The sequence below is a fragment of the Dermochelys coriacea genome, chromosome 20, assembly GCF_009764565.3.
Source record: "Dermochelys coriacea isolate rDerCor1 chromosome 20, rDerCor1.pri.v4, whole genome shotgun sequence".
Classification (NCBI taxonomy): domain Eukaryota; kingdom Metazoa; phylum Chordata; order Testudines; family Dermochelyidae; genus Dermochelys; species Dermochelys coriacea.
Window position 1 is genome coordinate 13,129,275 of NC_050087.2, and position 13,204 is coordinate 13,142,478.

The 13,204-nt window shown below is 51.0% G+C and overlaps 1 protein-coding gene across 14 annotated transcripts in view; it reads left to right on the plus strand.

Annotated features, from left to right (window-relative positions):
* The window catches only part of HDAC7 (histone deacetylase 7), a 247,300-nt gene that overhangs the window by 190,344 nt on the left and 43,752 nt on the right, over positions 1–13,204 (plus strand). For all 14 annotated transcript variants that reach the window (XM_038378921.2, XM_043506270.1, XM_043506267.1 and 11 more), the window contains one exon: positions 1,056–1,146. In XM_038378921.2, the coding sequence (XP_038234849.1) occupies positions 1,056–1,146 (91 nt within the window). The remainder of the gene's footprint in view (positions 1–1,055; positions 1,147–13,204) is intronic.

Genomic DNA, 13,204 nt, shown 5'->3' on the forward strand with positions numbered 1-13,204 from the left:
TGCTCAGCAGGGGATACCGCTTCTCCCTGTCTTGGTCTGGAGCCCAACACAGCCCGTAAATCCCACATTTGGGGAGCAGGGCCTAACCTGGACCCAACAGTCTCATCTGGGTAACTGCAGCCCCCACAGGGGCTCAGTGCCAAATCTGCTTGCACTGCTCAGTCCCTGGGACCCGGCCTTTCTCTCCACCCTGAACGACAGCTCCACTGCACTCTGGCGACCGGTCCTGGCTTTCGCATCACCCCAGTCCGAGAGCAGCCTTAGGACTGGCAGGAGCTCCTCTGCAGGGGAAGGACCCATTGGCTCCATTGTCGTGGTACCCTGAAGCACCAGGATGGGCCCCTTTGTCTCTCGCCCTCCCTGTTTCAGGGGTCAGGTACCAGACTGCAGGCACTCCACCCACCAGAGGGCCTATATCAAGTGACTCCTGAGAGTCACTATTGATAGAGCCTACAGGGCAGCGCTCTCCCTGCAGCCCCATCACTCCGTCATGTCTCCGGACTCAGGGCTGAGGGGCTTGGGCTTTGCAGCTGCACCTCCCAGAGTCACCTCTCCCCTGGTGCTGGTGCCCTGCTAAATGGACAGGCTCATGGAGAATGAGCCACTCTGACGCCTGCGCCCAACCTGCTCTGGGTGTGCTGGGTCTAAGTCCCCCTGGGGAGCCCCCTGGTGGACCTTTGGGGGGAGATCTGCTCTCCCTTTGCCTTCCCCCAGAGCCTGGCCTGGGGTGGAGCTCCTGCCTTCCCTTCCCCTCAGGGCAAGGGAGGGGCTCCCCTTCTGTCCACCCAGGATGCTGGCTGGGGCAGGGCTCCCCCCTCTCTTCCCCACAGGGATCTGGGCAGGACTCCCCCTCTCCCCTTCCCACAGGGACCAGGCCGAGGTGGGGCACTCTCCTCCCCTGCAGGGCTCTGGCAGAGGCGGGGCTCCCCTTCCCTCCCTCCAAGACACTGTCTGGGGCAGGATTCCTCTCTCCCGTCCCCTGCCCTCTCCCACAGGGCACTGGCGGGGGCAGAGCTCTCTTGCTGCTATGCTGATGCTCTCTGTCCCCCCTGCAGGTGAACATGGACTCCCCGCAGCGTGAGGCAGAGGCTGGACAGCAGGACCAGGAGCTGCGGCTACTCCTCAATAAGGACAAGAGCAAACGAAGTAAGACCCCCTCGCTGTGTCCATCTATCTGTGTATCTGCAATGCAATGGGTGCCATGACTCTGCCTGGGAGTCTGAAGGGGGGGCTCAGGCCCCCTGCCCGTTAGGTGGGGAAGGGATGGTTCCCACATGGGTGCTCCCTGCCAGTGCTGGGACTCTGGGTTCCTGCTGAACACAGCCCTGCCTGCAGCGTGGCACTGTGCTCCTGGTTCAGGCCTTCCACGTCGCTGCGCAGGATGCTCCTGGTAAGGATGTGCTGTGGCTCTGCTTCTCCAGTAAGGGCCTTTGCGAGCTGCGAAGGTCCCGCCTGGTGCCCACACCCCGCCCTCCTGCCAAGGGCAGCTGCAGAAATTGAACCTGCTACTTGACAGAGCAGGAATCGGCAAATCAGAAAAGCAAAAGGGATCCCCTTGGCTAAGCCTAGGTGAGTGCCCGGCCCTACCTGCCGCCCCAGCACTGGGGGCTGCCAGAGCAGGTTGGGCCCCAGCCCACCTCTGCTCCTCCTTAACTCTTCAGATGGCAGCAGAGCACATCAGGGTCACTCCCCGTGCAGAGCCATGGGCACTGGGATGGTCAGGGTCAGAATGAACTGATCAGTGTTTTGGGAGCCATTGCTGTAGGAGACCAGCCCACTGGGAGGGGCAGGAATCCACCTCCAAGACTCTGTGGCTCAGGATAGGAGCAGTGGTGCCACAGGCAGAGTTTGTGCAAGATTCCTTCCAGCGCTCCCCCATCCCAGCCCTTCTGTCTGCTGAGGGCAGCTTGAAGGACCTGGGACTGAAACAGCCAGTACCAATGGGCACAGGTCCCAAGACAGAGCCAATACCAGTGGGGAGGTGGCGCCCCTGGACTTGATGCTCTGTGAGTTCATACATGAAGCCAGTGCCCCATCTAGTGCCCATTCCAGCACAGAGCTCTCAAAACAGTGAACTTCCTGAGTTATCCATTCAGTGCATCACACCTGCTTTTACTCTAGGAACAGCTCCAAACTGCGGCCCCACCATGACCCTTGTTAGGGTCCCCAGCTGGTCCACCCAGGTACCCACAACACAGGCTGCAGAGAGCCCACTGTCTGGGAGCCTCAGAGAGCTCATTAGTAGCCATTGTGCCTGATATCTGGGAGCCCACCATAGCCATCACCCTGGTCACCCATGAGCAACTCCTAACTCAGCTCCCGTCCACATAAACTCTCTGGCCTGCATGTGCTCAGACCTCAGGCTGGCTGACCTGTCTGGGACTGTGGGCCAGAGCCCATGTGCTGCTGTCACTCAGGCTGTTAACCCGCCCACTTTGCAGTGGGGGCACAGGCTAAACTACTGGAGTGCTGAGCTTTAGTGCTTTCCCCCAAGCCCCCCAGGTGCCCAAAGGACAAACAAGTTATCCCACATAGAGTGGCTTAGCTCACTGCAGCATTAAGAACCATGGTCTATGTCCCCAGAAGTCCTTGTGCCACACACAAATAAATGCAGAGCCAGTGAAGACACAGTAGACTAGACACACTGAGGTGTGGCTTTGCAGTGTATCAGAACCGAGTGCTGACCGTCTGGGCTAACTCTACTGTGAAGACATCTGCTTGCAGGCTCAGGAGTTGAGCATGATGGGATAGGTGGAAGTGATATCACACCCTCCCAGAGCATGGGAACTGCTGGCACTGTGGAAACATGCAAATGATCAGGTGTGGCTGAGAACAGTGTGATGAATGCTTGGGAGCTTTGGAAATCAGTTGTGGCTCTTCTAGCCAGCTGGGCTGTCTGCCAGAGCCGTCACTCCACAGAATGCCTTCTGTGCACTTTCATCCACCAGCTTCCTGCTGGGAGGAGCCCTCAGCGAGCTCCCGATCTGAGATCTTTGCAGTGAGCTCTCCTTATGCAGCAGGTAGAAGCAGGCAGTGTGCACAGTTCTGGGGCAGTTTCGGGAGGACTGGCACTGACCGGGAATGAGGTCACGGCTGGTTTGGTGTCTGCTTAATGGGTCAGCGCCAACCCCAGGCTGTATATGTCTGCGCTGGAGTTGAAAGGTGTAATTCCCAGCTCCGATAGACATACATTAAAATAGCAGCCTAGCAGCCACAGCACAGGAGGTGGTACAGGCTAGTCAAGCAACTTCAATCTGGATGCACTTGGGTCTCAGACTTGGGGTAGCTAGCCCCTCCTGCCACTCGAGCCACCATAGCCACACTTCTGTGTAGGGACAAAGTTACAAAGGCCAAGGCACAAAACGAGATCAAACCAGCTAGAGACATAAAGGGTAACAAGAAAACATTCTACAAATACATTAGAAGAAAGAGGAAGACCAAGGACAGTGCAGGCCAGTTACTCAGTGTGGGGTGGAGACTAACTGAAAATGTGGAAGTGGCAGAGGTTCTTAATGACTTCTTTGTTTCAGTTTTCACCAAGAAGATTGGTGGCAATTGGACATCTAACATAGTGAATGCCAGTGAAAATCGGGTAGGATCAGAGGTGAAAATAGGGAAAGAACAAGTTAAAAATTACTTAGACAAGTTAGATGTTTTCAAGACACCAGGACCTGATGAAATGCATCCTAGAATACTCAAGGAGCTGAGGAGATATCTGAGCCATTTAACGATTATTTTTGAAAAATCAGTGGAAGATGGGAGAGATTCCAGAAGACTGGAAAAGGGTAAATATAGTGCCAATCTATAAAAATGGAAATAAGGACAACCCAGGGAATTACAGACTAGTCAGCTTAACTTCTGTACTCTGAAAGATAATGGAGCAAATAATTAAGCAATCAATTTGTAAACATCTAGAAAATAAGAAGATGATAAGTAACGGTCAGCATGGATTTGTCAAGAACAAACCAACCTGATAGCTTTCTTGGACAGGGTAGGTTTCAGAGTAGCAGCCGTGTTAGTCTGTATTCGCAAAAAGAAAAGGAGTACTTGTGGCACCTTAGAGACTAACAAATTTATTAGAGCATAAGCTTTCGATGCATCTGATGAAGTGAGCTGTAACTCACGAAAGCTTATGCTCTAATAAATGTGTTAGTCTCTAAGATGCCACAAGCACTCCTTTTCTTTTTTTGACAAGGTAACAAGCCTTGTGGATCGGGGGAGGTGGTAGATATGGTATATCTTGACTTTAGTAAAGCTTTTGGTCCTGCCTCACATGACCTTCTCATAAACAAACTAGGAAAATACAACCTAGATGGAGCTACTATAAGGTGAGTGCATAACTAGTTGGAAAACTGTTCCCAGAGACTAGTTATCAGTGGTTCACAGTCATGCTGGAAGGGCATAACGAGTGGGGTCCCACTGGGATCAGTTCTGGGTCCGGTTCTTTTCAATATCTTCATCAGTGATTTAGATAATGGCATAGAGAGTACACTTATAAAGTTTGTGGATGGTACCAAGCTGGGTGGGGTTGCAAGTGCTTTGGAGGATAGGATTAAAATTCAAAATGATCTGGACAAACTGGAGAAATGGTCTGAAGTAAACAGGATGAAATTCAATAAGGACAAATGCAAAGTACTCCACTTAGGAAGGAACAATCAGTTGTACACTCACAAACTGGGAAATGACTGCCTAAGAAGAAGTACTGCGGAAACGGATCTGGGGGTCAGAGTGGACCACAAGCTAAATATGAGTCAAAATCAAGGCCGTCCCTAGGGTGCTGCGGAGCCTGGGGTGGAAGTGACAGCACTTCCAGGACTGACCACACCGAGGACAGGTAGGGGAGGCTGGGGAAGGTGGTGCCTCCTCAAACAGCCAGGCATGCCCCCCCAACTTCCTCCCCCCCCAGGGTCCTGCTTCGGCAGCTCCGCTGGGCTCCAGGGGGCTGGGGCCATGCCACCTGCCTTTCTGGGGCTGGGGAGGCTGCAGCTCCCGGCGCTCCGGGGTTGGGTTGGCTGCAGTGGCGCTGTCGCCGCGCGCTCTCCCTCCTGGCACTCTGGGGCTGGGGCGGCTGCGGGGTGGTGCCGTCGCCGCGCACTCTCCCTCCTGGCACTCCAGGGCGCACGCTGTCCCTCGGGTAGAAGGGGCGAAGCTGGGAGTAGCCTCCCCCAGCCAGCGGTTCTTCCGCTGCCCATACTGCTCCGGCCAATTGTGCTGACCCGCGGGGACCCCCAAAGCATGAGGCCCAGAGCAATCGCTCCAATTCGCTGCCCCCTAGGGATATCTGTGGTCAACAGGGTAACACTGTTGCAAAAAAAGCGAATATCATTCTGGGCTGTATTAGCAGCAGTGTTACCCTGTTGACGCGGGATTCTTCCACTCTACTCCGCACTGATTAGCCCTAGTATTGGGTCCAGTTCTGGCGTCACATTTCAGGAAAGATGTGGACAAATTGGAGAAAGTCCAGAGAAGAACGACAAAAATGATTAAAGGTCTAGAAAACACGACCTATGAGGGAAGATTGAAAAAATTGGGTTTAATTAGTCTGGAGAAGAGAAGACTGAGAGGGAACATGATATCAGTTTTCAAGCACATAAAAGGTTGTTACGAGGAGGGAGAAGAATTGTTCTTCTTAACCTCTGAGGATAGGACAAGAAGCAATGGGCTTAAATTGCAGCAAGGGAGGTTTAGGTTGGACATTAGAAAAAACTTCCTAAACTGTCAGGGTGGTTAATCACTGGAATAAATTGCCTAGGGAGGCCGTAGAATCTCCATCGTTGGAGATTTTTAAGAGGAGGTTAGACAAACAATAGGGATGGTCTAGAATAATACTTAGTCCTGCCATGAGTGCAGGGGACTGGACTAGATGACCTCTCGAGGTCCCTTCCAGTCCTGTGATTCTATTATTCTATTTATAGTGTGCAGGCTTGATTAGAGCTAGTGCAGGTATGGCTCCTTGAGCTGGGAATTACACCGCCAGCTCCAGTGGGAGAGCAGCTGCACAGGTTCTGCAAGCTTGGGGGAGAAATGGGACTGCAGTGTCTAGTATCCACCAGACTTCCTGCACCAAGTTGACATGTTCCCTGGGCCTGCACAGAGCAGGCAGAGGAGCAGTTGGTGCTGGGAGAGTGTGGAGTACTGACATGGGGGAAATTTGGGACCTTCTGCATCAAGAAGGGAGAGCTGGCCTGTGTATTGGGTGGACAGGACCTGGCAGAAGGTTCTTTCCCCGTCCCCATCATTGCAGCATCTAGGTGCCTTCCAGTCATGCCCTGGGTGACCTGACTAGCAGCTGCTGTGTGGGGCTTGTTCTCTCTCTGCCCCCTCACCCAGGGGGAGGATTATGAGTGCAGTTAGGGTGTGTGGGGCTGTTTTGATAGGGTTTTTTGTTGTTGCTCATTTTGTTTTTCTAATGTTTGTCCTGGTCTCTGTTTACATCAGCAGAGGCAGGTCGGAGCAGTCCTTGGTCTTTGGAGCGTGGGGTGGGGAAGGCTGGGATGCTCCTTGGTTGCCACAGGACTTTGATCTACAGTCTGGGACTGGTCCCTGAGGAAGCTTTGTCTCCCCCACAGATGAGCTTTTCCCTTGTGGTAGAAAGTTACATTGAGCCTGAGGAATGGAGCTGTCAACCATAGCCCTTATCCTGGAGCTTTTGGCTCTTCTACATACCCTGGCCATGGAGCACCTTGAAGATCAGGAATGAGACCTTGAACTTTGACTCTGTTTTGTGGGAGGCAAACTTAGGGCATAGAGAAAAGGTGTGATGTTCCCGCAGTATCCCGTGTTGCTTGGGAGCCATGCTACGGGATTCTCTACTACTTGGAGTTTCCTAAATTCTGATGGCTTCCTGCCCCGTCTGTCACATGGCTGTAATCCAGACAGGTGGTGACAACTGAGTGTGTAATTGAGGCCAGGTTATCGTCCGCCAGGATGGGACGGAGTCTCCTAGCAAGTGGAAATGTTAGAAAGCATTCCTTGTGGATGCTGCTACATGAAAACTTAGAGTTGGCAAGGAATCCAGGAGCCTCAAACCCCAGACCAACAGGTGTGTGTGTGTGTATGTCTCTTTGACCCAGGAAGACTAAACCATGATTTCAAATTCCTCAAAGCGCTTTCCTTTGGCCAGCAGCAGCACCTGTCTGCCTCAGCTTCAGCTTCAGCCAGCTGTTCTTCATGTATGAGCTGATCTCATTTAGGCACTGGATTATCTGGGTGGTGGTGGTGGTGGTGTGGTCATATGTGGTGAAGAGAGGTAGAGCTGTGTGTCATCAGGTAAGAGATCCCTATGGAAATTCAGTGCAATCTAGGGTTATGGGGATCTATGGGAGACCTCATTAGTATTTCATTCCCTGCAGGTAGGTCTGGTCCCACACCCCAGGAGCCAGGATCTCCGTTGTTCCAGCTCACTCCCCTGCCTCCTCCCCTGCCACATTGTTTGCACTGGCTCAGACCCTGCTGCCTCTTGCCCTCTGTGCACAGTCAGAGTGGGCCAGTGGAGATCTGCAAGTGAGATGGGCCTGTGGAATTGCAGAGGCTAACGGTAGTCTGGTGGGTCCGTCCACCAGCTTGGGGAGAAAATAGTGAGCCATGCCCCACTGTTTTAGCTTTCAGGCTTTTTTATTCTTTTCTTACACAAACACACAAAATATGGAAGAGTAGCAAAGGTGATAATCCCGACCTGGACTGATACTGCAGGGTCCTCAGCTGCTCAGTAGCTCCAGGTTCGCAGCCCTCCTTAGCCTCAGGGAGATCACAGGGCCTACCTGCCCTGTTGCAGCCTTCTGCTACTTCTCAGGGAAGCACTTGTCTCCCCTGGCCCTCTCCCTTACAGAGCAGGTTGTTATTTACTTACATCTTCCAGCTGGGAATCGGAGCCAGTTATTAGCTGCTGATTGTCTGTTATCTGCTAATTCCCAACATCTGCATTCATTAATTCGGTAGCTACTGTCTGGGATGTTGCTGAGCCCAGGGTTCTGGCTGTGGGGCACCAAGTGGAATAATCAACGATCACCAAAATACACCAACACCTGTTTGAACTTGGCTCCAGGGGCCCCACAGGGACTACCTCAATTCTGTCAAAAGGGTTCTCACCAATGGAGCAGGGACCCAGGGGGCCTGTGGGGTGGCTGGATGGCTGCCAGTGGCTTCCAGACAGGATGCACAATCATCTTTGACGTCACAATAAACCCCTGAGGCAGTATCCTCTGCTCCCAAGTGACTGGACCACAGTACATCATGGGCCAATTTTAATACCTAGTTCTGGTACAATTTGGGGACCAGGAGTTGGGTTTGGTGGGCTCTAGTTTGTTTGTCCCAGATCACCCTCACGAAGAGCTCCACTTTTAGTTCGAAATGGGAATAGTGGGCATGCTGGCCAGGATCAACCAGCATCCATTTACTCTGGCCAACTGGCCATAGAGTGGGCTGAAGACAGGGTCCTCTCTCTGATGGATGAAGTCGGCCCCTTGTCTGAGAGCAGGAGGTTGTTCCTATGGGGGAGGCTGTTCATGTGGCTGTTTCTCAGGGTGCTCCAAACTACGCTGCACCCCAGTGACTTTCCCCACTCTCTTTGTGGGTTCCCTTTGGGCTGCCAGTGCCTCCTTTTGGGCTTGACGCCATTCCCAATGTGATTCTGGTGTAGAACGGTGTTGAAAAAAGGGAACATTTCTTTTAGCTTGATCTCTCCCTGGGTCCCCAGGTTGAGTCCTGACCCCACCTGCCTGGGCATCCTCAGAAGACTGGTTACAAGTCCCAGTTCTGGACCCATACTATCAGACTGGCTAGATGTAGGGCCATGGACACCAACACTTTGACCTCTTGACCCCCAACATCAATATGACTTTAGTCATAGGGTAGGGCCAAACATACCCATAAATACATCCTACCAGGCAGGCTGCAAGGTCTGCTCTGCAGAAGCGGCGGGCTGGGGAAGTTGGTGGCTGCCCAACCCCTGCAAGGAAATGCCTCCTCTCCACCATGGGCACCAGCGCCGGCAGGGAGGGGTGGGTGGGGCCCCAGGAGACGGGACCTCTCTGTGCTCCCAAGCTTCAGTGTTCTTCTCCCTAGAACTGTGCTGGGAGGGGGAATTCCTGCTCTGCGCTGGCTCAGCAGGGCTGATGAGTGCAGCCGGGGGGCAGGGCACGGGGAATGGGTCTATGGGGGATGCTGAGTCGTGAGGGGGCAGGGGGCGTTGGGCAGTGGGAGAGGTTTGTGTGTTTTGAGTGCTAGGCAGTGGGGGGTCATTGGGGGGTTCTGTGCAGTGGGGGCAACCTCTGTGTGTTGGGGCACTGGGCAGTAGGGGGTCTGTGTGGGGTACTGGGCAACTGGGCTGTGGGTGCGGGGAGTGCTGGGCAGGGATTCATAGATACTAAGGTCAGAAGGAACCATTCTGATCATCTAGTCCGACCTCCTGCACAACGCAGGCCACAGAATCTCACCCACCCACTCCTACGAAAAACTTCACTTATGTGTGAGCTATTGAAGTCCTCAAATCGTGGTTTAAAGACTTCAAGGAGCAGAGAATCCTCCCTCAAGTCACCCATGCTACAGAGGAAGGCGAAAAACCTCCAGGGCCTCTTCCAATCTGCCCTGGAGGAAAATTCCTTCCCAACCTCAAATATGGTGATCAGCTAAACCCTGAGCATATGGCAAGATTCACCAGCCAGATACTACAGAAAATTCTTTCCTAGGTAACTCAGATCCCCATCCATCTAATATCCCATCTCAGGGGATTAGGCCTGTTTACCCTGAATATTTAAAGATCAATTAATTACCAAAATCCCATTATCCCATCATACCATCTCCTCCATAAACTTATCGAGTAGAATCTTAAAGCCAGACAGATCTTTTGCCTCCACTGCTTCCCTTGGAAGGCTATTCCAAAACTTCACTCCTCTGATGCTTAGAAACCTTTGTCTAATTTCAAGTCTAAACTTCCTGGTGGCCAGTTTATACCCATTTGTTCTTGTGTCCACATTGGTGCTGATCTTAAATAATTCCTCTCCCTCTCCTGCATTTATCCCTCTGATATATTTATAGAGAGCAATCATATCTCCCCTCAACCTTCTTTTAGTTAGGGTAAACAAGCCAAGCTCCTTAAGTCTCCTTTCATAAGACAAGTTTTCCATTCCTCGGATCATCCTAGTAGCCCTTCTCTGTACCTGCTCCAATTTGAATTCATCCTTTTTAAACATGGGAGACCAGAACTGCACACAGTATTTCAGGTGAGGTCTCACTAGTGCCTTGTATAACAGTACTAAAACCTCCTTATCCCTACCGGAAATACCTCTCCTGATGCATCCCAAAACCGCATTAGCTTTTTTCACAGCCATATCACATTGGCAGCTCATAGTCATCTTATGATCAACCAATACTCCAAAGTTCTTCTCCTCTTCCGTTACTTCTAATTGATGCGTCCCCAGCTTATAACTAAACTTCTTGTTATTAATCCCTAAATGCATAACCTTACACTTCTCACTATTAAATTTCATCCTATTACTATTACTCCAGTTTACAAGGTCATCCAGATTCTCCTGTATAATATTCCGATTCTTCTCTGAATTGGCAATACCTCCCAGCTTTGTATCATCTGCAAACTTTATTAGCACACTCCCACTTTTTGTGCCGAGGTCAGTAATAAAAAGATTAAATAAGATTGGTCCCAAAACTGATCCCTGAGGAACTCCACTGGTAACCTCCCTCCAGCCTGACACTTCGCCTTTCAGTAGGACCCGTTGTAGTCTCCCCTTTAACCAATTCCTTATCCACCTTTTGATGTTCATATTGATCCCCATCTTTTCCAATTTAACTAATAATTCCCCATGTGGCATGGTATCAAACGCCTTACTGAAATCTAGGTAAATTAGATCCACTGCGTTTCCTTTGTCTAAAAAATCTGTTACTTTCTCAAAGAAGGAGATCAGGTTGGTTTGGCACGATCTACCTTTTGTAAAATCATGTTATATTTTGTCTCATTTACCATTGACTTTAATGTCCTTAACTAATTTCTCCTTCAAAATTTTTTCCAGGACCTTGCATACTACAGATGTCAAACTAACAGGCCTGTAGTTACCCGGATCACTTTTTTTTTTTCCTTTCTTAAAAATAGGAACCATATTAGCAATTCTCCAATCATTCGGTACAACTCCTGAGTTTACAGATTCATTAAAAATTCTTGCTAATGGGCTTGCAATTTCAGGTGCCAATTCCTTTAATATTCTTGGATGAAGATTATCTGGGCCCCCCGATTTAGTCCCATTAAGCTGTTTGAGTTTCACTTCTACCTCAGATATGGTAATATCTACCTCCATATCCTCATTCCCATTTGTCATGCTACCATTATCCCTAAGATCCTCTTTAGCCTTATTAAAGACTGAGGCAAAGCATTTGTTTACATATTGGGCCATGCCTAGATTATCTTTAACCTCCACTCCATCCTCAGTGTTTAGCGGCCCCACTTCTTCTTTCTTAGTTTTCTTCTTATTTATATGGCTATAGAACCTTTTACTATTGGTTTTAATTCCCTTTGCAAGCTCTAACTCTACTCGACTTTTAGCCTGTCTCACTTTATCCCTACATGTTCTGACCTCAATTAGGTAGCTTTCCTTGCTGATCCCTCCCATCTTCCACTCCCTGTATGCTTTCTGCTTCGTCTTAATCACCTCTCTAAGATGCTTGTGCATCCAGCTTGGTCTACAACTCCTGCCTATGAATTTATTCCCCTTTCTTGGGATACAGGTATGTTAGCAACATGAAGAAAGTCAAGGAAAGTGTGGACTCCTTACTGAATGAGGGAGGCAACCTAGTGACAGAGGATGTGGAAAAAGCTAATGTACTCAATGCTTTTTTTGCCTCTGTCTTCACGAACAAGGTCAGCTCCCAGACTACTGCATTGGGCAACACAGCATGGGGAGGAGGTGACCAGCCCTCTGTGGAGAAAAAAGTGGTTCGGGACTATTTAGAAAAGCTGGACGAGCAGAAGTCTATGGGGCCGGATGCACTGCAGGAGTTGGCGGATGTGACTGCAGAGCCATTGGCCATTATCTCTGAAAACTCATGGCGATTGGGGGAGGTGCTGGATGACTGGAAAAAGGCTAATGTAGAGCCCATCTTTAAAAAAGGGAAGAAGGAGGATCCAGGGAACTACAGGCCAGTCAGCCTCACCTCAGTCCCTGGAAAAATCATGGAGCAGGTTCTTAAGGAATCAATTCTGAAGCACTTAGAGGAGAGGAAGGTGATCAGGAACAGTCAGCATGGGATTCACCAAGGGCAAGTCATGCCTGACTAATCTAATTGCCTTCTATGACGAGATAACTGGCTCTGTGGATGAGGGGAAAGCAGTGGATGTGTTATTCCTTGACTTTAGTGAAGCTTTTGATACAGTCTCCCACAGTATTCTTGCCAGCCCTGGCTGGGATGATTTAGTTGGGATTGGTCCTGCTTTGAGCAGGGGGTTGGACTAGATACCTCCTGAGGTCCCTTCCAACCCTGATATTCTCTGATTCTATGAGAAGGGGGCAGGGGGTTCCCTGACCACCATTGTTGCCCCCACTTTGGATACTACGCTCAGTAGGGTAGCAGGAGTGGCTACAAACTTCCAAGGCAAGGGCAAGGACTTCTCCACCACTTGCTCGGGGCAAAGGCAAAGCCCTGCTAAGAAGAAGACCTCCATGGGGTCTTCCATTCCTCCTTTCCCCTTCTGGGTCTTCTACCAGCACCAGGGCCCCACTCCCCAGGGCACCTGGGGGTATGCTCAAGTGTCTGTGGTGAATATACCATCTATGCCATCGTCATCTGCCACAGCCTCAGCACCAACCACTTCCCCTACTTCCAGCTGTGGCAGCCCGGGCCCCTTCTCTGGCCTCCTGGCAGCTGCTTTGCCCCACATGGAAGTCTACGTGCAGGCATTGGTAAGGGTGCCCCCCAGCTCAGCCATTGTGGTGGCCTCTAAAATGTATGGGTAGTTTTCTCCCTTTCAACAGAGGCTGCCGCTCAAGAGGTGGTCGAGAGGGAGATGTCAGTGGGGAGCATCTTTGTCCTCCTTGAACCACCAGAGGCCTGGGGGCTAGGGTGGTGCTCAGCTCTGTGCCACCCCTTCTCCCCAGTGTGGCCCTCCCGCTTTCTCCCCATCCCAGGGAAATTAATATCCCCCATAGTGCAAGGACCCAAGCCTCTGCCAAGTGTAATTTTTCCACCGCCAGGTTAACAT